The 25,475-nt window shown below is 41.7% G+C and overlaps 1 protein-coding gene across 7 annotated transcripts in view; it reads right to left on the bottom strand.

Moving 5' to 3' along the window:
* Nucleotides 1-232: 232 nt before the first annotated feature.
* The window catches only part of LOC145543082 (uncharacterized), a 48,040-nt gene continuing 22,797 nt past the window's right edge, over nt 233-25,475 (bottom strand). For 4 of the 7 annotated variants that reach the window (XM_081583464.1, XM_081583465.1, XM_081583467.1 and 1 more), the window contains 9 exons: nt 22,138-22,209; nt 21,524-21,598; nt 15,144-15,262; nt 11,142-12,949; nt 10,622-10,726; nt 2,226-2,269; nt 799-853; nt 578-717; nt 233-468 (listed from right to left, as the gene is read on the bottom strand). In XM_081583464.1, coding sequence (XP_081439590.1) covers nt 372-468; nt 578-717; nt 799-853; nt 2,226-2,269; nt 10,622-10,726; nt 11,142-12,949; nt 15,144-15,262; nt 21,524-21,598; nt 22,138-22,209 — 2,515 coding nt within the window. In that variant the 3' untranslated portion in view covers nt 233-371. Of the gene's footprint in view, nt 469-577; nt 718-798; nt 854-962; nt 1,065-2,225; nt 2,270-10,621; nt 10,727-11,141; nt 12,950-15,143; nt 15,263-21,523; nt 21,599-22,137; nt 22,210-25,475 lie in introns of those variants that run through there. The other 3 variants (XM_081583466.1, XM_081583471.1, XM_081583469.1) reach the window with 2 other exon arrangements.

Below are 25,475 nucleotides of genomic sequence, written 5' to 3'. Positions count from 1 at the left end.
GAAAATTATTTGATTTAATAATCTATGCCCCCGGAGGATGACCTGTTTTCCAGTTCCCAGGGGCTGGTTATACTGCGGAAACACGGGATGGAAGCCCCCCCTCCATTCTTGTATTTCTCCTCTTCTGCCTGTGTTTCCTCTGGTGGAAGTTCTGGCCGCCCTGAGGGATTCTAGTTTCAGCTCTGCTTTTTTCTTGATATTATATTGGTACATAAATACTCAACTATTGGCATTTTAATTCCTTACCACATGGTTATAATTGGTTATGCATTCATACATTTTAATATGAGAAAAGTAAGTATTTTACAAGTGATGCTGAGAAGCCAGTATTAGAAAATAAAATTTGCAGGTGGCCGGTGGCAGGACGGGGCTCACTCTGTGGTGGTGTCAGCGGCTGCCTCACTCTCCTCTTCAGCAGCCGAATCTGTAGCCGGAGGAGGAGTCCCTATCAGCATTTCAGGGTCCCCCCTGGGATAAGAAGAAGAGTGCCAAGGCGTTTAGTCTCGAAAGGGGCAATTACACTTTGCATTATTTCCTCATCTGAGGCAAGAAGTGTAAATTGTCCCCTATCGTTTACCAGGCATCCTTTCTGAAAATCTCATCCTCATCTGAAGACTCGTCGTGCAGCTTCTGCGCCATATTTTTCTTGCGTGTGGCACTGAGAGGCCTGTACATGTCCCGAAGCCAAAGTGGCCGCCGCCCCCAGAAAAAGCCCTCCTGGGACACAGAGAGCGACATGTTAGTTCTGCTTCTCCCCTGCTTCCTCTGGCCACAGCACTTTATCCTTCCCAAACCTACCTGACTCTCACTTGTCCCCGAGCTTCTCTTACGCAGCAGAAATCCAAAACAGCCCCTTGGAGGAAAGCATACACAGTTAGTGTCACGTGCCACTTTCCATCTCCCACAGTGTGTTTGCTCTGGTCTTACCAGGACTAAATGGGACTTCAGTCAGCAATCACAATGAGCAAAGTCACCACAGACCTGGGGTCTTGAGAATCACTCCACGCATGCTGGCCTTCCAGAAGCTCTCCGGGTCTGTTCAAAATGGCCCCCTGCCTGCGTCTCTGGGGAGACCTGTGCATGTGGCTTAGCATGGCCTACAGCCACGACTGCAGCCCCACTCCCATTTCTCGGCCCTCGGCCAACTGCCCTCGTGCAGTGAAAACACTGCACAACCATGCTGGGCAGGTGCACATTCCTTTCAGAAGCATTCCACACTAGCCCCCTTTGGACTTAGTCTCATGTGCGGCATTTGCTGGGGTGGGAGTGGGGGTGGGGGTGGGGGTGGGGGAGGGGAGGAGGTGCTTCTATCTTCTTAGCTGCTCGATCTGATAAACTGCATCACAGCAGGTAAACCCCTAAGTCCAACTAGCAAAGTTATCTAGCACTCTGACTTGCATATGGCAGGTTGTCACTGAGGTGTGAGTGAATTGTGAAATCAGTTTAAAGGTTATGACCAGAAGGAAAACTCACAAGTATTCTTTTCGAAAACAAATAAAACTAACAACAACAACAGAGTGCACAATGAGTTTGTATCAGAAACCACTTCTGTCCATAAAGTATGTGTGTACTGAACTGTTGACATAAAATGCAGCTCGCAGCCCAAGCACAGTGTGATCACGAGGGGCCCTAGTTGGAAAGGCACCACCTTCTCTTTGATAATCACTAGCAGCGTGACCACGGGGCCAGATGTTTTCTCTTTCTCCATTTTTTTTTTTATTATAAAAGGAAAAGACAAACTACTGTCTGAAGTTTCTTCCAGTTAAAACTTTAACTGGTTTGGATAAAGGGAATAGGGAGTGGGGGCTGAAAACCAGGAGGATGATGAGAAGGGAAGCTTTCCTGCCCCTTTACAGAAAGAACACATAGTTTGTTCTACTTTTCATCAGCTTTGAGTAAGGCTAGCCCCCAAATCTCTAACTTCCCTACCCCAGAGCCTCCAAGAACACCTCTGACCTGGCCTGATGCCTACCACCGGCAGGAACAGGTACAACCGAAACCTCTCCCCATCCACCCTCTTTCCTTAAAGAATGCGTGAAACCAGATGAATCCGTGCCAGTCCTGTGCTGGGCCAGATTTGGTTGAGGAGTTAATTCTGCTGATAAATTAGCGTAAAGCATTAGGGTAAATAGAGCTTCTTCTTGACTTTGGTGAGGAGACTAAAATAGATGAGTTCTCAGCTCTCCTCTAGTTCTAAAATTCTACTTTAAAAGACCAATATTTACCTTCTGCTTCCTTCTTCCTCTGATGCTCTTCTATGAGAATAAATCTGTTTTAAAAGAAAACATGATCACGATCATGACAGCCACTTTCAAATCTTTATTAATTACTTTTTATTTTCAGTCTTATCTACCCAGTGAGTTGATAACATTTTCAAGGACAGGGATTCTATCCTGTTTAAGAATCCTTTGACTCTCTCACAGTACCCAACCTTGGGTGTTGCGTGCAGCTGGCGATACATTTTATGGACCATTTTGGATCATGTTCAACAGATAATTCCTAACAAAAAACTTTCAGAAGTAGGGAAAGAAAATAAAAGTATTGACCAGAAACCTAAGCACTGTTTAAAATCAAGGACAGGGGGAAGATGCCTATCATTACTATTACTATTGATCACTGTGGAGGAGGGGGGTTTCCTAATCAGTACAGTAAGAAAAAGGGAGAATTGGAAAGGAAGAGACAAACATATCTGCATATGAGTAATGGACTTTAGAAGACCAAAGGATTCAACCAAAATTTTAAGTACTGTAAGTAATACGAGAATTCAGTTAAGGTGGCTTATGTACAAAATCAAGAGATCAACGTATAAGCTTTAATAGCTTTCCTATATAGCACAAATCACCAAACCAACTAAAAAATGGAAGAAAGATCCCATTTATAATATCAATAGTAACTAGGAATAAACTCAACCAAAAATGTGTAAGACTTATGTGAAGAGAACATTAAAACCTTCCTGAAGGACATTGAGAAGAAATACATACATGGCATGGGATGGATACCATCTTCCAAGAATACTGTAAGGAGGTCAATTCTCCTCAAATTAACCTACAAATTCAATGCAACCCTATTTATATCCAAGGAAATTTTTAAACAAAATCTGGTGAGCTGACATTTTGTAGAGAATATACGCAAGAACGCTTATGAAATGTATGAAAAAGAAGATCAAAGAGCAGGGCCTTACCCTAACAGATATAAAATTACATGTTATAGAGTAACTGGAGTTAAGCAGTGTGATATTGAAAAGATAACAGGAAAAGATAACTGGATCAACAGAATAGAGTTCAAATAAAGATAGTATTTTAGACAGGGGAGAAAGAATGAACCATTCAGTGAAAGATTTGAAAACAAGTGGATCTTCAGGTAGTGGGGAAAAGGTTAGATCCCCTACCTCAATCACACTAAAAATCAAATACAGCAAGTTCTAGACAGATTATAAAAGTACTTGAAGATGACGATTAGAGATGATTTTTATGTCATGAGGTGACAAAGGCTTGGCTAACAAAACCCGCTGCACACGACCCGTGAGGAGAGACGGGCCAGTATGGTGGCAGACTGTCGATGCCTCTCCTACTCCTCTCAGCCCTCACCCCCTTCTCCCCTGGATTGTCTGCCTTCTCCCTGTTGATCTGTAAAACCCCTGGGAGTTCCCTAGTGGTCCAGTGGTTAGGACTCGGCGATTTCACTGCGGTGGCCTGGATTTGATCCCTGGTAGGGAACGAAGATCCTGCGAGCACAGCACGGCCAAGCAAACAAAAACAAACCCCCACCACAAACCTCGTTATAATAAATAAATATTGGCTTCCGTTGAATTTCAGTGTTTCAAAACCTCCCAGTGTTTGTCTCTAAGGAGAAAACACAAAAGAGCAGAGTAGGAAGCACAGGCTTTGCAGTCTGGTGATCCCGGCTCCTGCTTTTGGTTTGACCACTGGGGCCTCATGCTGATTTCCTTCCTCTATGAGAGAGGGACAGTAATACCATCCTCACAGGATTGTGGCGATTGAGTCAGACAATACACAGAAAATTCCTCATCTTCCACTTGGCGTGAATCAGTGCTAAGTTGTTGTCACAGACCAGGTGGTCAGATCCATCAAAGACTCTGCTCATGGTACCGGACCCTGAAGCCGCTTTCCTGCCACAAGATTATTAAAACACTGCTTTTCTTCTAATACTTTTATGCAGTATCTTTTCACATTTATGGAAACATGTTTATTTAAGGTGAGAAATGGGGATCTGCTATTATTCCTCCCCCCCTCCCCACAAATAGTCAGGCAGCTTATTTGATTACCATTTATTCATTTTCTTCCACTGATTAGAATATTAAAACATGACAAATATCTTAAGAACACGTGGGTCTATTTCTGGGCTCTCTATGCTACTTCAAATAAATATTCCGTTGCATTATTCCTCACTGTGGAACTGATATAATGCCTCATCTCTCTTCTGTCAAACACCATTAGTGTCTATCATGGGGAAGACACTGCACAGTCCCTGTCCTCAAAAACCTTGTAAGTAGGGAGCGGAAACAATGAAATGGTATAAATAAATACAAATGCAAGGTTAAACTACATGGAAATTAAAAACAGTAGAAACAGGATGTTATAGGACTTCCCAGGTGGCACTAGTAGTAAAGAACCTGCCCGCCAATGCACAAGATATAAGAGATGCGGGTTTGATTCCTGGGTTGGGAAGATCTCCTGGAGGAGGGCGTGACCACCCGCTCCAGTATTCTTGCCTGGAGAATCCCATGGACAGAGGAGCCTGGAAGAGCTACAGTCCATGGGGTCACAAAGAGTCAGACATGACTGGCAACTTAGCTCGCACATGTAGATATACTAAACAAGCAAAGGCCATATGCCACCTGGAGATGCAGGGGTACAGTCTGGGCAATGGCCAACTACTAGCAAGCTGACCCCATGCTAAGTCCCCAGACCCCATGTTAAGTCCCTGGCCTCCTAGGCTCAGAAATTACTCTTCCCCACCAAGAGAGAACTCACATCTTCCTCTTGCGGCAGTTTCACTTTATCAATAATATCACAGGACTGATCAAAAATCAGAATGCCAAATTCTTACTTGACAACGAGAAATACATCTGTTCTACAGACAGGGCACCGGTGTCTACACAACCAGAGAATTAAACTTCTGTAGAGACAGGCCTCCAAGGCACACCAAAGCACAACCACACACTCAAAAGGCTACTTGGTGAGAACAGAATTAGAACCAAAGGAATCAGCTGAATCCCACATTAAACGGAAAGGCCTGCGGTAGCCAGATGCTCTCAACAGCTGCAGCCTGGCGATGGGCCTGACTCTTCAGTTATGCTGCCTCGGGTGCATCTCTCCTCTTGGACAAGGTGAGGCTGGGCACTGCCCATGCTGGTCCCTCTTCACCTTTCCTGCACTTTCACTACTGACCAGCCCTCCTACAGACGGACACATTTCTCTTTAGCAGGTAACACATCATGTCAGGCTTTACTCAAGCCTGACAGACCAGGAAGCCATTGGTCCTTACACTGTTCTGCTCCCCTCCACGAGGCTCTTAGGGAGCCACCTTCTAAAGAACTGTTTACCACTTTTGTAAGTTCTGAGGTGAGGGGACTGCTTTGCTGGGGCCCCTGAGAACTGGTGACAGGCCTCATGGGACTAGGGTCAGCAGGGCTGGAGTATTCAGGGAAGTCTATTTGAAGAAAGATGAACTTGAGTTGGCTTTTGAGAGTCATAGGACTCCCACAGGCAAAGTGAAATTAAGGAATTTATTTTGTCTGTGCAAACGCACAGATAAAAGCAGGAATGGGTACGGTGTAATGAGCACATGGTAAGGGGCTGCTTTGGCTGGAATAGAGGGCTGCCAGGACAGAAGAAAAGATAAAGTAGATTGACTTGGTAGAGTAGAATCAAGATGGTCAGCTCATTAAAATTGCTCTTTTGGACTTCTCTGGTAGTGCCGTGGATAGGAGTCCGCCTGCCAATGCAGGAGACATGGGTTTAATCTCTGGTCCAGGAAGACCCCCACGTGCCGTGGAGCAACTAAGCCTGTATGCTGCAACTACTCAGCTCCCACACACAGAGCCCGTGCTCTGCAACAAGAGAAACCACCACAATGAGAAGCCTGTGCACAGCAAGGAAGAGTAGCCCCACCACTTGTCTCGACCAGAGAAAGCCCACACAAAGCCACAAAGGCCCAGGGCAGCAAAAATAAATCAATAAATAAGATTATAAAAAAAAAAAATAAACATGTTAAAAAAACCAAAATCTTCCTCTTAATGTTAGCAACTGCCTGTTGGGAAAAGTAATAAACCATTATGTAACTGGACGAAAGCTCAAGAGGCTAGCTCCAGGAAGATGCTGTTCTAAACATGACATGCTTCAGGGTGGCCTGATGCAGGACTCTTTCTTGTAGTGCTCTAATGGAACCTATTTACACAACGCCTAACACACCAGAGAAGACAGCTGCTACGGAGATCTACGGGACTGATAAGATCACACTTCTATCTATTAGCTGGGTCCTTTTAGCCCTCCTCTATTTCTTTGCACTGATCGCTGAGCTTTATCTCTCCTTGCTATTCTTTGGAGCTCTGCATTGAGATGGAAATATCTTTTCTTTTCTCCTTTGCTTTTCGCTTCTCTTCTGTTCCCAGCTATCTGTAAGGCCTCCTCAGACAGCCATTTTGCTTTTTTGCATTTCTTTTCCATGGGGATTTTCTTGATCCCTATCTCCTGTACAATGTCACGAACCTCTGTCCATAGTTCATCAGGCACTCTGTCTATCAGGTCTAGTCCCTTAAATCTATTTGTCACTTCCACTGTATACTCATAAGGGATTTGATCTAGGTCATACCTGAATGGTCCAGTGGTTTTCCCTACTTTCTTCAATTTAAGTCTGAATTTGGCAATAAGCAGTTCATGATCTGAGCCACAGCCTGCTCCCGGTCTTGTTTTTGCTGACTGTATAGAGCTTCTCCATCTTTGGCTGCAAAGAATATAATCAATCTGATTTCAGTGTTGACCATCTGGTGATGTCCACGTGTAGAGTCTTCTCTTGTGTTGCTGGAATAGGGTGTTTGCTATTACCAGTGCGTTCTCGTGGCAAAACTCTATTAGCCTTTGCCCTGCTTCATTCTGTACTCCAAGGCCAAACTTGCCTGTTACGCCAGGTGTTTCTTGACTTCCTACTTTTGCATTCCAGTCCCCTATAATGAAAAGGACATCTTTTTTGGGTGTTAGTTCTAGAAGGTCTTGTAGGTCTTCATAGAACTGTTCAACTTCAGCTTCTTCGGCGTTACTGGTCGGGGCATAGACTTGGATTACCGTGATATTGAATGGTTTGCCTTGGAAACGAACAGAGAGCATTCTGTCGTTTTTGAGATTGCATCCAAGTACTGCATTTTGGATTCTTTTGTTGACCATGATGGCTACTCCATGTCTTCTAAGGGATTCTTGCCCACAGTAGTAGATATAATGGGCATCTGAGTTAAATTCACCCATTCCAGTCCATCTTAGTTCGCTGATTCCTAGAATGTCGATGTTCACTCTTGCCATCTCCTGTTTGACCACTTCCAGTTTGCCTTGATTCATGGACCTAACATTCCAGGTTCCTATGCAATATTGCTCTTTACAGCATCGGACTTTGTGTCTGTCACCAGTCACATCCACAGTTGGGTATCGTTTTTGCTTTGGCTCCATCCCATCATTCTTTCTGGAGTTATTTCTCCACTGATCTCCATTAGCATACTGGGCTCCTACTGACCTGGGGAGTTCATCTTTCAGTGTCCTATCCTTTTGCCTTTTCATACTGTTCATGGGGTTCTCAAGGCAAGAATACTGAAGTGGTTTGCCATGCCCTTCTCCAGTGGACCACAACCTGTCAGACCTCTCCACCATGACCCATCCGTCTTGGGTGGCCCCACACAGCATGGCTTAGTTTCATTGAGATAGACAAGGCTGTGGTCCATGTGATCAGATTAGCTAGTTTTCTGTAATTTTAGTTTTAGTGTGTCTGCCCTCTGATGCCCTCTCGCAACACTTACCGTCTTACTTGGGTTTCTCTTACCTTGGGCCTTGGGTAATTCCTCTCGCTGCCGCCGCTGCCGCCGCCGGCCCCAGCCCCCGGCCCGGCCTAGGCCCTGTCGGCCGCCGTCCCCCGCCGCCGGCCTGGCCTAGCCCGTCTCGGCCGTTGCCCCCGGCCCCGGGGCCCCAGCCCGGCCTAGCCCCTGTCGGCCGCCGCCCCCGGCTCCCGGCCCGGCCTAGCCCCTCTCGGCTGTTGCCCCCGTCCCCCGGCCCCCGGCCCGGCCTAGCCCCTGTCGGCCGCTGCCCCCGGCTCCCGGCCCCCAGCCCAGCCTAGCCCCTCTCGGCCGTTGCCCCCGGCTCCCGGCCCCCGGCCCGGCCTAGCCCCTATCGGCCGTTGCCCCCGGGCCCGGCCCCCGGCCCCCGGCCCGGCCTAGCCCCAGAGGATATTAAGAAGAGGTGGCAAGAATACACAGAAGAACTGTACAAAAAAGATCTTCACGACCCAGATAATCACGATGGTGTGATCACTCACCTAGAGCCAGACATCCTGGAATGTGAAGTCAAGTGGGCCTTAGAAAGTATCACTACGAACAAAGCTAGTGGAGGTGATGGAATTCCAGTTGAGCTATTTCAAATCCTCAAAGGTGATGCTGTGAAAGTGCTGCACTCGATATGCCAGCAAATTTGGAAAACTCAGCAGTGGCCACAGGACTGGAAAAGGTCAGTTTTCGTTCTAATCCCAAAGAAAGGCAATGCCAAAGAATGCTCAAACTACCGCACAATTGCACTCATCTCACATGCTAGTAAAGTAATGCTCAAAATTCTCCAAGCCAGGCTTCAGCAACCCGTGAACCGTTAACTTCCAGATGTTCAAGCTGGTTTTAGAAAAGGCAGAGGAACCAGAGATCAAATTGCCAATATCCGCTGGATCATCGAAAAAGCAAGAGAGTTCCAGAAAAACATCTATTTCTGCTTTATCGACTATGCCAAAGCCTTTCACTGTGTGGATCACAATAAACTGTGGAAAATTCTGAAAGAGATGGGAGTACCAGGCCATCTGACCTGTCTCTTGAGAAACCGTATGCAGGTCAGGAAGCAACAGTTAGAACTGGACATGGAACAACAGACTGGTTCCAAATAGGAAAAGGAGTACGTCAAGGCTGTATATTGTCACCCTGCTTGTTTAACGTCTATGCAGAGTACATCATGAGAAACGCTGGGCTGGAAGAAACACAAGCTGGAATCAAGATTGCTGGGAGAAATATCAATAACCTCAGATATGCGGATGACACCACCCTTATGGCAGAGAGTGAAGAAGAACTAAAGAGCCTCTTGATGAAGGTGAAGGAGGAGAGTGAAAAAGTTGGCTTAAAGCTCAACGTTCAGAAAACTAAGATCATGGCATCTGGTCCCATCACTCCATGGGAAATAGATGGGGAAACAGTGGAAACAGTGTCAGACTTGATTTTTTTGGGCTCCAGAATCACTGCTGATGGTGATTGCAGCCATGAAATTAAAAGACGCTTACTCCTTGGCAGGAAGGTTATGGCCAACCTAGATAGCATATTTAAAAGCAGAGACATTACTTTGCCAACACAAGTCCGTCTAGTCAAGGCTATGGTTTTTCCAGTGGTCAGGTATGGATGTGAGAGTTGGACGGTGAAGAAAGCTGAGCGCCACAGAATTGATGCTTTTGAACTGTGGTGTTGGAGAAGACTCTTGAGAGTCCCTTGGACTACAAGGAGATCCAATCAATCCATCCTAAAAGAGATCAATCCTGGGTGTTCATTGGAAGGTCTGATGTTGAAGCTGATACTCCAATACTTTGGCCACCTCATGCGAAGGGTTGACTCATTGGAAAAGACCCTAATGCTGGGTAGGATTGGGGGCGGGAGGAGAAGGGGACGACAGAGGATGAGATGGTTGGATGGCATCACCGACTGGATGAACATGGGTTTGGGTAGACTCCGGGAGTTGGTGATGGACAGAGAGGCCTGGCGTGCTGCAATTCATGGGGTCGCAGAGAGTCGGACACGACTGAGCGACTGAACTGAACTGAACTGAACTTAGGCCTCCTAGGGTGACCGATTGGAGAAAGAAATGGCAACCCACTCCGGTATTCTTGCCTAGAGAATCCTGTGGACAGCGGAGCCTGGTGGGCTGCCGTCTTTGGGGTCGCACAGAGTCGGACACGACTGAGGCGACTTAGCATGCATAGCATGCAGGGTGACCGATAGCTACGTGAGGGTGGAAATGATATATCTCTCACCACTGCAGCCAACAAGGAGAGAAATCAAGGTAGCACGAGAGTGACTGTGAGTACATCAAATCCACATGGTGTTCTGAGTCGAAGAAATGTTACTATCATGTCAACTCTGGTTTCTTATAAACTTAACTGCTCAGAATAGTCTAATGGCTTGTTATCTTGGATTCAGTTCCACAGATATCTCCTGGGAGTGGAGCTCCTGTGAAAACCCTGGGAACACACTTTTCAGTAAAAGAACAAAGCATATCTTAGTCCTCGTGACTGAAGAGGAGTATCAAGTACTAGCAGGTGGAAAGGTAGCTTTGATTTTTCGGGTTGGGGGTTCTGAATCTGAATTAAGAAACATCCTTACCTCAATGAGACACAACATTGTAATCAAAACCGTCACTCCTGCACTCACAGATATTGCCAAGATAAGTTTGTTGTTATAGCCGTAACCTGGAACTTCTTTTGTGAGCTAAAAAATAAATAAATAAACAACAAGTTTTTAAAAACAGGGAGCTGGAAAGGAGGAAAGCTGAGGAGTATTAAAGCTATTCTAAACAATACCTAACTATTCTTAAACTACTAGAAGACTCCATCCTTTTCAGGTGGATAGCTTTTACAAGAAGAAACCAAATTTAAAGTTATTGATCTCATCGTTAGCATTTTCTTCTACAATGTATCTATCTTGTGGGTTATGTCCTCTTCTCATCTACCCTAGCAGTAGTGGCACGTTCTCTGAATGAGCAGAGTGGTAGGTCACTGTCTTAGCCAGCTTGGCCGAGACAAGATACAGACGAGGAGCCCCAGGACTTCCTGCTTGGGCACGTTAATGGCATGTCCTGAACTGAGTGAAAGTCCAGGTCCCATGTTTCAGGCACAATCCTCACCTCACTGGACTCCCGCTCTTTCTGTTCACTCTGGGCTTCTGTGCTCTCATTGATGTAGTTCTCAGTTTTCCACTGGTCCGTATCCCATTCTGCCTTGGACACCTTTATTTCTTGCTGCTCACTGAGAAGCTTCATCAAGAGGCCTGTTCTGGATATGAGTTTGGCGCAGCCCAGCTGCACGTGGGTCTCAGAGCAGTCCATTTTCAAAGTCCGGATGACGTGAGCGATGAGCTTTCTTACGTCGTTGCTGGGGATGAGGGGCCGTAGCTGCTGGTTAAGCTGACTTTCAAACTGATCGCCTGGGGATGCGAGCGCTGGGAAACCGAGGCTTGGGGGCTTAGAGGCGAACTCAGTGCCCACGTTGTGGTACTCCCACTGTGTTTCGTTGGTGTGTTGAACAGGTGGCGTGAAGTCCGCAGCAACAGTAGAATGTGCACTGGAGACATTCTTATGGGCAGTGACTCCAGGCCTGGTTTCTTTCGGCAGAGTCATGTTTCCTGAAGAGATAACTGCTTCTAAAACATGTGGAGTATTGTTCACTGAACTAGACTTTCCATTAGGAGGATCTGAAAGAGAATATAATTCTGAAAAAGGCTTTTCCTGAGGATCCAGTAATCCTGAAGATGAAAATGCCTCTCGTGGAGGGGAATTGATGAGACTCCTCACTGCAGAGAATGGAGGCCTTCTGGCCAGCATCATTCTGTTGAGTGAATCTTTCTTTCTCTGCTCTTGACCTATTTTGGCCGTAGGTGTTCTGTGGGCCACCCGAGAGCGAGTTTTATGGAAGAGGTGTTTTTTTCTGGAATGCAAGACTGGTTTGGAAGACTTCATGTTTCTCACTCTAGCATCAGCGTCTTCTAAAATGGAAATGGTGAGGGATAAACCTTTTGATTTCTTTTTAACCTCAGGTTGGGGTTTTGGAGGGAGGGGGTCTGAAGGCCTATCCCAAGAGTATTGTTTCAGCAAAGAATAGGCTGCTGACTTGTGTTCCTCTATGAACGAAGGCTCTGTGTTGAAGGAGTTCCCCACTAACTTCCTGGGCCTCCTCACCATGTCCAGCTCATCCAGCTCCCTTGGGGACGGCCTCTGGAGCCTTCTTTCTTTGGCAGTGTTCTCCACCAATGGCTGGGCATTCTGTTTCTTCTTGCTGCTCTCATCTCCCGCATCTTTGAAGTGCCTTTTCTGTAGGCCCCTTGGGCGCTTGAGGACCCTGTTCACTCTCAGCAGCCTTTGCCCTGGGCTCTCAATCTCAGCTAGGCTGTTTTCCTGTGGTTGGGCTGTTTCCAGTTTCTTTGGAAAGATCTGGCGTTTAAATTTGGGACCCAAAAGGTTGGCACGGGTAAGCATGGCCGTTTTTTCTTTCTTTTTAACCTCATCAAGTTTTTCTTGAACTTCTGTCTTTAACAAGTTTTCCAGAAAATAGAGTTTCCTCAATTTATTTTTATAAATTGAATTGTTGTGTATAGGGTTAACAGAAGGGTTCTTTGCATTGTTTTTGAGATGGCCCAGTGGCATATCTCCCTCGTGGGCATTTGTAAAAAGAAGTTGAATGAAGGGCAATAATGTGGATTCAACATCTTCTAGATTTCCCTCTGAGAAATAAGGCAGTATGTAATTCAGTGCACTGATCACGTTACTCTCATCATTAAAGTCCAGCTGCTCATTCATGAAGGCTGACAGACTGACAGCACTTTTGTCTGAGGATGCCCTCTCGGGTTCAATAATCAGCTCTGTGCTGGTGTTCTTCTTCCGGGCTTGTAACACCTTCATGAACGATCCTTCTGCATTCCCTATAGATGTATCTTCATCTGTCAAAAGAGAAGAGACTGTTTTTGATAAGTGAAGACTGATGGGAGAGCTTTTGGTCAGTCCACAGTCATGTATCCCAGACAAATAAATTAGGCATCAGCAAATGTGTGAGTGCCACTTGGAGGGGAGAGAAAGAAACCCAAACATAGGCCAGTGATTGATTACACTAAAAGGTGAAAAAGATATCTTTTGAAAAAGTGACCATCTACTCAGAAAATTCTGTGGCATGAAATATAGTAATTATATTTAGGATCACTCAACTGGCTCCCAAGGGACTGGCAGGAAGACACAGATTCCTCTACTCCCATCTACTGTGACCCCTCACAGTCACATACCCCACCCCACCCTGCCTCAGACGCAGAGGAGCATAAGGTCTCCTCCCTCCACCTCTTCAGGGCACCTGCACTCTTACTACTATCCCAGATGACCGTGACCACAACTGCTGCCGACAGGTCATCATCCGAACGTGTCCTCCACCCACCCATTGAGTCCTTTGCTCAGTCCCTGCCTCCATATATTCCAGCCCCTAGAAAAGAGGGCTCTATGTCCAAAACACTTATGTCACCCTGGCTCTTTGCTGAAATTTAGGCAGGGATCCATAAGCTAACAGATTTGCCAGCCTATATGCCAGTGTGGAATGTTCGACAGACCAATAGAATAATACTTGAAGTACTATAATGCAAAAGGGAAAAGCAACTTCTGTCAGTTGCCTACTTTGCTTTCGTTTCATTTCGCTTCTAATATTTCCAGTGTGCTGGGAAACCATCCAAAGCTTCTGACTGTGTGAAGGTAATATGTACCGTTGTGTAGCTGGGCTTCTCTTACAAAAGGATTAAAAACGTTGGCGGTGGTGGCAAGGGTCAAAGGAGGATGTAAGGGTCATGAGAGAGGAGGAGCGTGGGTGTGCAGAGAGCCTAAAATCGGAGACAGGAGATCTGGGTACTAGGCCACTGCACTTAATATCTCGGATCTTGTTTTTCCTCATCTGCAAAAGGAGATTAAAAATGGCTTTTCTGGCCCACTTCTGGGGGAGAGAGAGTAATATAATTGGTAAAAACAATAGTTTTGAGGAGTTCCCTGGTGGTATAGTGGTTAGGATTCAGTATTTTCACTGCCATGGCCCAGGTTCTATCCCTGGTCAAGGAACTGAGTGGCCAAAATAACAAATTTTTTTGAAAAAGAAGCAAAAATTATCTTTATATAAGTAACAAAGTGTTATTATTTATGATGTGTTCTAGACCATTGAGACACCTGTATTTAAGATATCTGGGCATCAAAGCACATTTTGGAGGTTATCGAGTTAGTGCCAACAAATCTAATAAATAGAAAAATAGTCAGAAGCACCTGAGTGTTTTGTGGATAGAAAAGTTTGAGATTCAGAACAAGTTCAGAGCTGGACAGTCTAAGAATAAAATTGCTCTTCCCTGGTGGCGCTAGTGGTAAAGAACCTACCTGCCAATGCAAGAGATGTAAGAAACGCAGGTTCGATCCCTGGGTTGGGAAGAACCCGTGGAGGAGGGTATGGCAACACACTTCAGTATTCTTGCCTGGAGAATCTCATGGACAGAGGAGTCTGGTGGGCAACAGTCCATAGAATCTCAAAGAGTCAGACGTGACTGAAGCAGCTTAGCACACACACAGTGCACCCATCCTTTAGAAGTGCTAGCTAGCAGCTTCTGGTGGTGGAACCAGAAACTCTCAGGCTCCATGTAGGCCATAAGACAGCATCACTTGTACTCTTTCATAATATTACAAAAATAGACAAAATATCAAAAATATATTTACATCTACCCTGTAAGACAAAGGATACTTGAGACCTAATGTATATAGAATCAGTCTACAAACTGATGCACTGTATGAATAAATTCTCATTTGCAGACAGCACAGAACACACTGTGTGGCCATTCATGCTAATGCCCTTCCCCCTTCCATTCCTTTTTCTTGTTCTTTTATGTACGTATATCAGTTACTAAGTTAACAATGTAACTAAGCTATTATTAGCTTAATAATGTAACTGAGAATCTGATTTTTAGTAAGAGAGTAGTTCTTAGAAATTTAGGGATGTGGAATTCTGAATGAATAAAAATAATGCAATTACATTATTAATTTTAAAATTTATCATCACTGGTTAAAAATAAAAATTAAAGAATTAAAAGACAATTTTAAAATTACCATCAGGCAATTCAGACTCACCACAAAATGTGATGTTTGTCGGGCAATCACTGTCACAATGCAGTTTGACTGTCTTGCAGACAACCTCAATAGTATTTTTAAATTGGCAGAGGCAGCAGGTCGTACGGATAGGTAAGATCCTATAAATGGAAATGCAGAGAATCAAATTTGTGGTAAAGGAGTTACTCGAATAGGTGGAAGAGGCAGGCCAAGGCCACCACAGGCCAGTGCATAAAGGAGTTAGCTCTTGGGGCATATGGATTGGAGAACTGGATACAGATCAGTTGGCCAGTTGCTGCTCTTGACTGTTGAAAATAAATATAGAGGCCAGAGGTGCCCAACAGAAGGATTAGGGTGGCAGTGGGGATGGTATGCCTAGAAAAAAGGGAATAGGGACTAGAATTGGGTGACATTGATCTGTAGTTTAATTCAGAAATATCTCCTTCCAACCTAAAAGCTTCATTTTGGGTTGAGAGTACACAGAAGTAGGAAGACTTCTAAGAAGAATCTGAATAAGTCCCCCTTCTGGAGTCTCTTTCTCAATTCCTATTTGTGAGTAATAAATACATTAGAAATTACTCTAGGAATAAAAAAATATTGTGTGGTTAAATTATAACAGAGATCTCATTGACCAAATCTGGACAATCTGAACATTCAAAAGAATAACATTATCATTATAACAAGTTATAATTAAAGAAGAGTACATGAGTTCATAATGATATTCAAAAAGAAAAGTGAGGGAGCTCTGCTTTATAGAATAATAACAGGTAATAAATGCGAAAGGAATGATAAAATTAGGAAAGTGTCATTTTACAACTATCAATGTAATAGTTGATTCAGACAAGGATTATCTCTGATGCACAGCTGGGTGAAGAGTTGTCTGGAAGTAGGATCTTCTATGATCCCAAAGTTCAGCCCACATATTATTTATCAATTACCAAGGGGGAAAATAACTTTACAATGGAGACATATGTAAGATATCACCTTAATCAAGTGATCAGACTTAGCATCGGGCCACTTGAAGTGATGAAGTAGGAAGGAAGGATATGTCACTTATATAGTATTCTTCTCCAAAATGTTTACTTTGAATCTAATGAGGAAACAGACAAATCCAGATTGTGGGGCAAATTATAAAACAACTGGCTTAGACTCTTCAGAAATGCCAATGCCATAAAAGACCAAAAAAAAAAAAAGCAGGGAAACATTCTACATTAAGGGAAACAAAGACATGACATGCAATGCCTAGTCTTTGATTGGACTCCATCCATATCAAAACAAAACAGACTTAAAGAATATTATTGGCTTCAGGTCAAGATGAAGTAGCAAGGACCAATTTAACCTTTTACCTGAAACAATGAAAAAATCAAACAAAACATACGAAAAACAGTTTTCAAGAAACCGGACCTCAGGCAATCAAGTTCAGTGATCCCCAAGAGATGAGAGATAAATGAAATGACCCCTATGACTGCCCTAGCTTACTTCTTTAAGAGAATTTCCAGGTCATGGTACAGGGAAGAGAAACCCTGGCACAGACTGGTAGACTCCCCAGCTGAAGAAATGGAGCTGAGAATCTGGGAAAACCAAGGTGATGAGAGTTCACAAAGCAGAGTACTAGAGGGAAAAGAAGTACTCAGACAAAGAACTCTGGAGATATGCAAAGGGAGCTCTTGAGTATTCAACAAAGTATTGGTCAGTGCATTTGTGTGAGGAATTAACTGATGCCAGGAAAAGAACCACATGAAAGGATTAATAATAAGAATAACTGCAAAATTCTGGAAAGCAATCATCCTTCAACAAAAAATAAATTTTATAAAATGAATAAATTTTTTAAAAGGCAAAAAAAAAAAAAAGATAACTGGATATCACACAGGGTTGGGAATAGCATCTGTTCCTACAAGTCAGAAGGGAAAACCTCATGATGCACAGAAAGGACTTGTCTCAGTAGTTGCAAATAATGAATTCTAGACTTAAAAGCTACTTGAAGTGCTACCTAATGAATCTTACAAGTTAGACCTAAAAGAATAAAATTGTTTTGAGTAACTTAACTTTACCCCAAACAAAACCCAAGCGTTTTATAAAAATATATAGCACACAATAAGCTAAAAATTCACAATGTCTAGAATCATATGAAAAATTGCCGGGCATGCAAATAAGCAGGAATATGTGACCTGTATTGGGGAAAAAAGCAATCAATTAAAACTAACTAATTATCTATACAGATATTAGAATTAGTAGAAAAGGACATTTTAAAAATTATAATATATGAATAAGCTGGCTGACTGGCTGACTGCTGGCTGGCTTAAAACTTAACATTCAAAAAACTAAGATCATGGCATGTGGTCCCATTACTTCATGGCAAATAGAAGGGGAAAAAGTGGTAGCAGTGACAGGTGTTCTTTTCTTGGGCTCCAAAATCACTGCGGACCATGACTGCAGCCATGCAATTAAAAGACACTTGCTCTTCGGACGAAAAACTATGACAAACATAGACAGCATATTAAAAAGCAGACATATCACTTTGCCAACAAAGGTCTATATAGTCCAAGCTATGATTTTTCCAGTAGTCATGTATGGATGTGAGAGTTGGACCATAAAGAAGGCTGAGCATTGAAGAATTGATGCTTTTGAATTGTGGTGCTGGAGAAGACTTGAGAGTCCCTTGGACAGCAAGGAGATGAAACCAGTCAGTCCTAAAGGATATCAACCCTGAATATTCATTGGAAGGACTGATGCTGAAGTTGAAGCTCTAATATTTTGACCACCTAATGGAAACAGCCAACTCACTGGAAAAGAAGGATTGAAGGCAAAAGAAGAGGATGACAGAGGATGAGATAGTTAGATTGCACCACTGACTCAATGGGCATGCATTTGGGCAAACTCTGGGAGATAGTGAAGGACAGGGAAGCCTGGTATTCTGCAGTCCATGGGGTCACAAAGAGTCAGATACAACTTAGCAACTGAACAACAACAACAACAACAACATACATTAAAAAAGTTATAACAACTGTATTTCATTTGTTACAAAACCCAGACTAAAGACTGAAAATGTTAAGTAGAGGCATGGAAGATGGAAAACTGATCCAAACTGAACTTCTAGAGATTATAAAAACAATGTCGAAATGAAAAAGATACTGGGCAAGGTTGATGGCATATTAGACACTGCAGAAGAAAGGATCAGAAAACATTAAGACATAGTAATAGAAACAACCCAAAATGAAACACAAAGAGTAAAAAAACAAAACAACAACAAAACTGAACAGCACATCAATGAATTGTGCAACAACTTCAAGTGACCTAATATATGTATACTTGGAGTCCCTGAAGGAGAGGAGAAGTACAAAAATTTGAAGAAATAATAGCCAAATTTTTCCCACATTGCTAAACACTATAAACCCACAAAGTTAAGAAGATCAGTGAACTTTAAGGATAAGAAACATGGACAAAACTACACCAAGGCACAAAAAATCATATTGCTCAAAACCAGCAATAAAGAGAAAAAATTTAAAGCTATCAGAGGAAAAAACGATACACTACGTATGGAGGAACAAGGATAACAATGACAGGAGATTCCTTGTTGGAAACAACGTAAACAAATACTAAGTGGGAATAATGTAATAACAATTCAAGTAGTGAATTGAATTCTATCAAGCTAGAATTCTATACCCAGATCTTTCAAAAATAAAAGCAAAATAAAGACTATCTCAGGTATACAAAAGCTGAAGAATTCATCACTAGTTGATTTTCACTGTAAGAAATGTTAAAAAGTATTTTTAAACAGAAGGAAAATCATACCAGATGGAATCATGGATCTACGCAAAAGAATAAAAACACTGTAATTGGTAACAACATAGGTAAATATATAAGATTTTTCTTATTATTTAAATATCTTTAAAAGATAATCTATTGTTTACACAAAAAATAATATAGTGTGCTGTTTATGACATGAGTAAAATATATGAAAACAATACCACAAAGGCCAGGAGGGGAGAAATGGAAGTACCCTATTGTAAGATTCCTATACTATTAATGAAATTGTGTAATATCATTTGAAGATAGACTGTGATAAGTTAAAGGTGCATACTGTAAACTATAAAGCAATCATTAAAATAACAAAACCTGAGTTATAATGAATTAGCAAACAAAGGAAATAAAATAACAAAATGTACTCAATCTGAAAGTAGGAAGAAAAAGGAAAAAGAAAGTACAGATGGGACAAATAGAAAGCAAATGGCAAGACAGTAGATTTGAATGTAGTAATATCAATAATTACATTAAATGCAAATGCTCTCATCATCCTAATTAAAAGAATCATCACACTAGACAAAAAGCAAAAGCTAACTATATACAAGAACCATCTTCAATAGAAAATAAAAGGTTAAAAGGGTCGAAAAAATTATTCTATGCTAACACTAATGAAAAGAAAACTGGAGTGGACATATCACTTTAAGACAAAGTCAGTGTCAAAGCAGAGAATATTATTAGGGATAGAGAATGTTACCTCATCATGATACAATTGATGAAGTCAACTGATGAAGAAGACATTACCTAAAAAATTATCCATTCGGTAACAGCTTCAAAATATACAAATGAAAAATGAGAGTGGCAAGGAGAAACCAAAAAAAATCTATAATTACAGTTAGGGATTTTAACATTCCTCTCTCAATAATTAACAGAACAAGTAGATAAAAAATCAGAAAGGACTAGAAGACTTGAACAACACTATCTACCTACTTGACCTAATTGACATTTATAGAACACTCCACCCAAATAAAGGAAATCGGTCCTGAATATTCATTGGAAGGACTGATGCTGAAGTTGAAACTCCAGTACTTTGGCTACCTGATGCGAAGAACTGGCACATTGGAAAAGACTCTGATGCTGGGAAAGATTGAAGGCAGGAGGAGAAGGGGACCACAGAGGATGAGATGATTGGATGGCATCATTGACTCTAGTCAATGATTCTAGACATGAGTTTGAGTAAGCTCTGGGAGTTGGTGATGGACAGGGAAGCCCGGCATACTGCAGTCCATGGAGTTGCAAAGAGTCGGACATGACTGAGTGACTGAACTGAACTGGAGGTGTGTAATAAACTGTCACAATAAGGATCTACAGAAATAGTTTTTCAAACTGCAAAAATTTAAAACCTGACCCCTTCCTTCACACCATACATGAAAATTAAATGGGTCATAGACCTAAATGTAACTATACAACTTCTGGAAGAAAACACAGGAGAAAATCTTTGTGATTTTGGATTAGGCAATGGGATCGCAGGGGGAGATTTCTTAGGTAAGACACAAAAAAGCACAAACCATACAAGAAAAATTGCTAGAGTTCTTCAAAATTTTAAAACTTCTGGTCTTCAGAGACACTTTAATGGAATGAAGGTAAGTCACAATCTGAGAGAAGATATTTACTAAACACATATCTAAGAGAAAGGACTTTTTTTTCAGTGCTCTATAAAGTATTCTTAAAACTCAATATAAATATCCAATTAAAATGGATTTGAACAGACACCTCATTTTGAAAGACATCTGCACATGAATAGACACTCAACAGCATCAGCTATTAGAGAAATGCAAATTAAAGCACAATTAAATTTAACCACACACCTACTAGGAAGGCTTGAATTTTTTAAAACAGATATAAGGATCAGGTGAAGATGTGGAGCAATGCCAACTCTCAGACGTTGCCAGTGGGAATGCAAAATGGAACAGCCACCTTAGAAAACAGTTCAGCAGTTTCTTAAAAAGTTAAATATGCACTTAGCATATGATGCAACAATCCCACCCTTAGGTATTTTACCCCAAAGAAATGAAAACATACATTTGCACAAAACATGCTCACATATGCATGTGAATATTTTTAGAGGTTTTGTTCATAATAGCCGAAAAACGAAACAACTCAGCTGATGTTCATCAACTGATAAATGCAAAAACAAACTATATACCCACACAACTAGAATACTACTCAGCATTACTGCTGAGGGATGAACTACCAATAGGTACAACTGCATCAATAAATCTCCAAGGAGACTGGCTAAGTGAAAGGAGTCAAAAACAAAAAAGGCTACATACCACATGATTTCATGTATAAGATGCTATGGAAAAGGCAAAATTATAAAGACAAAAATCAGATTGGTGGTTGCCAGGGGCTGGTAGTGGGAGGAAGAGACTGACTATAAAGGGACACGAGGGGTCTTTGGGGGGGTGCAGAAGTTTTCTATCTCTCAAATGTAATGGTGGCTACAGAACTATAAGTCTGTCAAAACACATCAAACTGTGTATTTTTAAACAGTGATCTTTTTTTAAATGAAAATTATACATCAATAAACTTAAAAAATAATAAAATAAACCTAAAAAAACACAATCGAGTGAAAATAAATACAATAAAAATCAACTTACAGTTTTTCCAATTCAAGGGTCATCATGAGAACGCTTTCAATCGTTGTAAGTGACACTTGTGTTGTTCCCATGTCTCTGAAGGAGAGGCCCAAACACGTAAGATATAAACATATAATATAAACACAAATTCTAAACTTAAAATTTTTAACATGTGATTACTTCAATTCTGACTTCTTATATGCCCTAGATAATTCCAGAGGACTCTTATTGGAGAAATTTAAATTTGCATCATCTAATTAATGACCCTGGTGCTGAACAGTAAAATCTTTTTTTATTATCCCGAGTTCTCATTTTCAATTGCATCTACCTCTCTCGATAACTTTTTTTTTTTTTCAAATAATGTACCCCTTATTCCTTTTTGCTTCCTGGATAAATAATATTCCTAATGCATCTACACCTTCCGTATCTACGTGCATTCTTCAACACTGCTCTCTTCCTCTGCTGGCTGTCTTACTCATATATATTCTTTAACTTTTTTCTTTGCCAATAACTCTTGTATCAAGAACCTAGTTAAAATTTAAATTATGACTTTTTAGACAAAATACTCAACCTGTGACAAAAGTAAGAAAGAACAGAAATCATCCCAAGGGCCATGAAAATGCTGCAATACTTACAAATATTTTAATGCTGGCAATTTAAAAAGATACGAATCTTCCACTGCTGTCAAAGGATTACGATTGAGAATTCTGAAAAATGGAATGGAATTAAAACTGTCTGCATTTTCAATGACGTCCAAGAAAGTTTACATTCATTTCTGGGGCATATGGAACTTGGTAAAAAATTAATCTTTTTCTGTCTTTACCTATAAATCACCCTTAGAGTCCGTAAAGCACTCTTCCTTTGGGAATTACCCAAGTCTCTAGATGATAAGAAGGAGAAGAGAAAGAGAGGAAAAAAAAAATAGACAAATAGTGGGTAGCAAAGAAAAAAAAATGCCAAAGAACTTTTCAGGTCAAAAACCCTAGAAGTGACTATGCTGGTAGGAAGCCCTTGCTCCATAAGAAATACTATCTCTGCTGCTGCTGCTGCGTCACTTCAGTCGTGTCCAACTCTGTGCGACCCCATAGACGGAAGCCCACCAGGCTCCGCTGTCCCTGGGATTCTCCAGGCAAGAACACTGGAGTGGGTTGCCATTTCCTTCTCCAATGCATGAAAGTGAAAAGTGAAAGTGAAGTCGTTCAGTCGTGTCTGACTCTTCGCGACCCCATGGACTGCAGCCTACCAGGCTCTTCTGTCCATGGGATTTTCCAGGCAAGAGTACTGGAGTGGGGTGCCATTGCCTTCTCCCAATACTATCTCTAGAGTCCTCCGTAACTCAAGGTGTTTTTCTTTCATCTCTAGAAATTTTTCTTAAATTTCATAGTTTAAACTACCCAATTAAAGACAAAAATAGGAAAGAAGAAGAGATAAATACAAGAGGAACTGGTGAAAGTCATATTCCCATCATGTGGTCCCATGTGTATCCTAGTATCATAGCCTTTGCTACATTGTATGTAATCACCTGTTTGCTTGTCAGTCTCGTAGGCTGTCAACAACTCCAAAGCAGTGACCACACTATATTGTCATTGTTATCCCTGTGCCTGACAGAGTGCCTAATATTTACTAGGTATTTAATAAATGTTTGTTGAATAAATAAATAACATTTTATTTATATATCAAAAGATGAACAAATTAATTTTTTTGGAACAAAGTTTTATTCCAAGATACTACAATAGATTTTCTTCTTAGTTCTTTAAAACAAATAAGGAAAAGGAAAACCAAGACGACACAGGAAGCAAGGAAAGAAAATCTGTCTTTAGGCTAACTCCACCCAAGAATCATAGCATATTTTTGCAGATTATTATAAAGCTAATTATCACAACTAACATCTGTTGGGTTGCTAGGCATCTGTGATTGGCATTTAACATTTAATCCTCATAGTAACCTTATGTGATCGACTTACTACCCTATTTTACAAATGAGGAAACTGAGGCACAGAGAAGTTATATAACTTGTTCTAAGTCATCAAACCAGTAAGCAGCAGAACTGGAATTTGTACTCAGTTCTGACTCTAAAGCTTTTGTTTAACCTGTATGGGAAAAAAAATATCTGTTATGGGTTAAGAATATCTGTTATGTTAACCTTAACTGTGAGAGCACTAAATATAGAAATACCTTTTCAAACTTCATCTATCCATCTGGGAAAGCCTCTATGAGAATTGTACTTTCTCTTTTTCTTTCTTTTCCTTAATCATCTCCCATGATTAAATATTTAATTAGCCTATGGTCACTGAGATTTTAAACAATGTTGCAGGCAAATTAGTAAAACTGATGGAGTAAGGACATCTGAAAATTCATCCCTCCATAAAAGCAACAACAAAACTGACCTCAAAAATGGTCAGAATCAACCTTTCCTGAACTCTGGAAATTTAACCAACAGGCTTGCAGCAAACCAGGGAATCATTTATTCAAGGAAAACAAATTAATTTCTGTAAGAACAATGAGATCTGTGTTGCCCCATTTTACAAATGAGGAAACTTTGTACACTTGTTCCAGACCTTTGCTCTCCATGCCTTGAAAAATAGCCCACATCTCTGGTACCAGAGGAAGCAGAACAGACCGGGAGGGCCTTCAACGCCTCACTTCCAAAGCACCAGCATTATTTTACACATTTGGTGGTTCCCTGGAAGACCTTACTTGAAAGGTTTGCCTTTGACCTGACTGGAAGGGGCCTAATGTAAAAGGTCTCTTCTCAGATGGTATTTTTGGAAAATAGTCCCAGGTAAATATTTTAACAAGACAGTTGTATGAGGCTGTGGATAACAGTTTGAGGCAAAAAACAGCCTAACCAAACATCTTAAAAAGCAAAGCTGAGGGGCTTCCCTGGTGGCTCACTGGTAAAGAATCCACCTACCAAAGCAGGAGACACGGGTTCGACCCCTGGTCCAGGAAGATCCCACATGCCACGTGGCAACAATGCCCCTGTGCCACAACTATTTAGCCTGTGCTCTAGAACCTGGGAGCTGCAACTATGAGCCCATGTGCTGCAACTGCCGAAGCCCATGCACCCTAGAGCCAGTGCTTTGCAACAAGAGAAGCCACTGCAATGAGAAGCCTGCACACCACAATTAGAGAGTGGCTCCTTTTCTCTGCAACTAGAGAAAAGCCTTCACAGCAAAGAAGACCCACAGCCAAAAAGAAAGAAAGAAAGAAAAGCTGAGGAGTGAGATGCCCACAGAGACTTCGTAATGTTCCAACACACTCCTGGGAAACTAGAAGACCGCAAGACATATTCCTGGGAATCTAAAAATAACTATTAGCCTTAATTAAAGAGTTCAGCAAAGTTACAGGATGTAAGTAAATATACAAAAATTAGTTATATTTCTACACAACAGCAATGAGTACTCCAAACATGAAATTAAGAAAACAATTCCATGAATAACAGCATCAAAACAAATAAAATACTTGGGAAAAATTTTAACCAAAGAAGTGCAAGATTCACACTGCAAAGTATGAAACATTGTTGAAAGAAATTAAAGAAGGTCTAAATGTAAAGACATGCTGTGTTCATGGATAGGAAAGTACCATTATTAAAATTTCACCACTTCCCAAATTGACCTATGGTTTCAGGGTAATGTCTATCAAAATCCCAGCTGACTTCTTTCCAGAAATTGCCAACCTAATTCTAAAATTCATATGGCAATTCAAGGGAAAAGAAAAACCGAAACAACGTTGGTGCTTTCAAAACCCAGCTTAAGGCTACTGCAACCACAGTGTGGTGCTGGCATAAGAATAGACATGTTAAATCAATGGAACAGAATCGACAGTACAGAAATAAAGCCTTATATTTACGGTCTATTGATTTTCAACATGGGTGCCAAAGCAACTCAATGTGGAAAGAACAGTCTTTTCAAATGGTGCTGGGACAACTGTACATCCAAACACAAAATAATGAAGCTCGACTCGTACACGTC

Source organism: Giraffa tippelskirchi, chromosome 3 (genome assembly GCF_054371585.1).
Source record: "Giraffa tippelskirchi isolate mGirTip1 chromosome 3, T2T-mGirTip1v1.2.pri, whole genome shotgun sequence".
Classification (NCBI taxonomy): Eukaryota; Metazoa; Chordata; class Mammalia; order Artiodactyla; family Giraffidae; genus Giraffa; species Giraffa tippelskirchi.
Note: the sequence above shows the minus strand (reverse complement) of the source record. Positions and strands in the feature narration are given on the sequence as shown.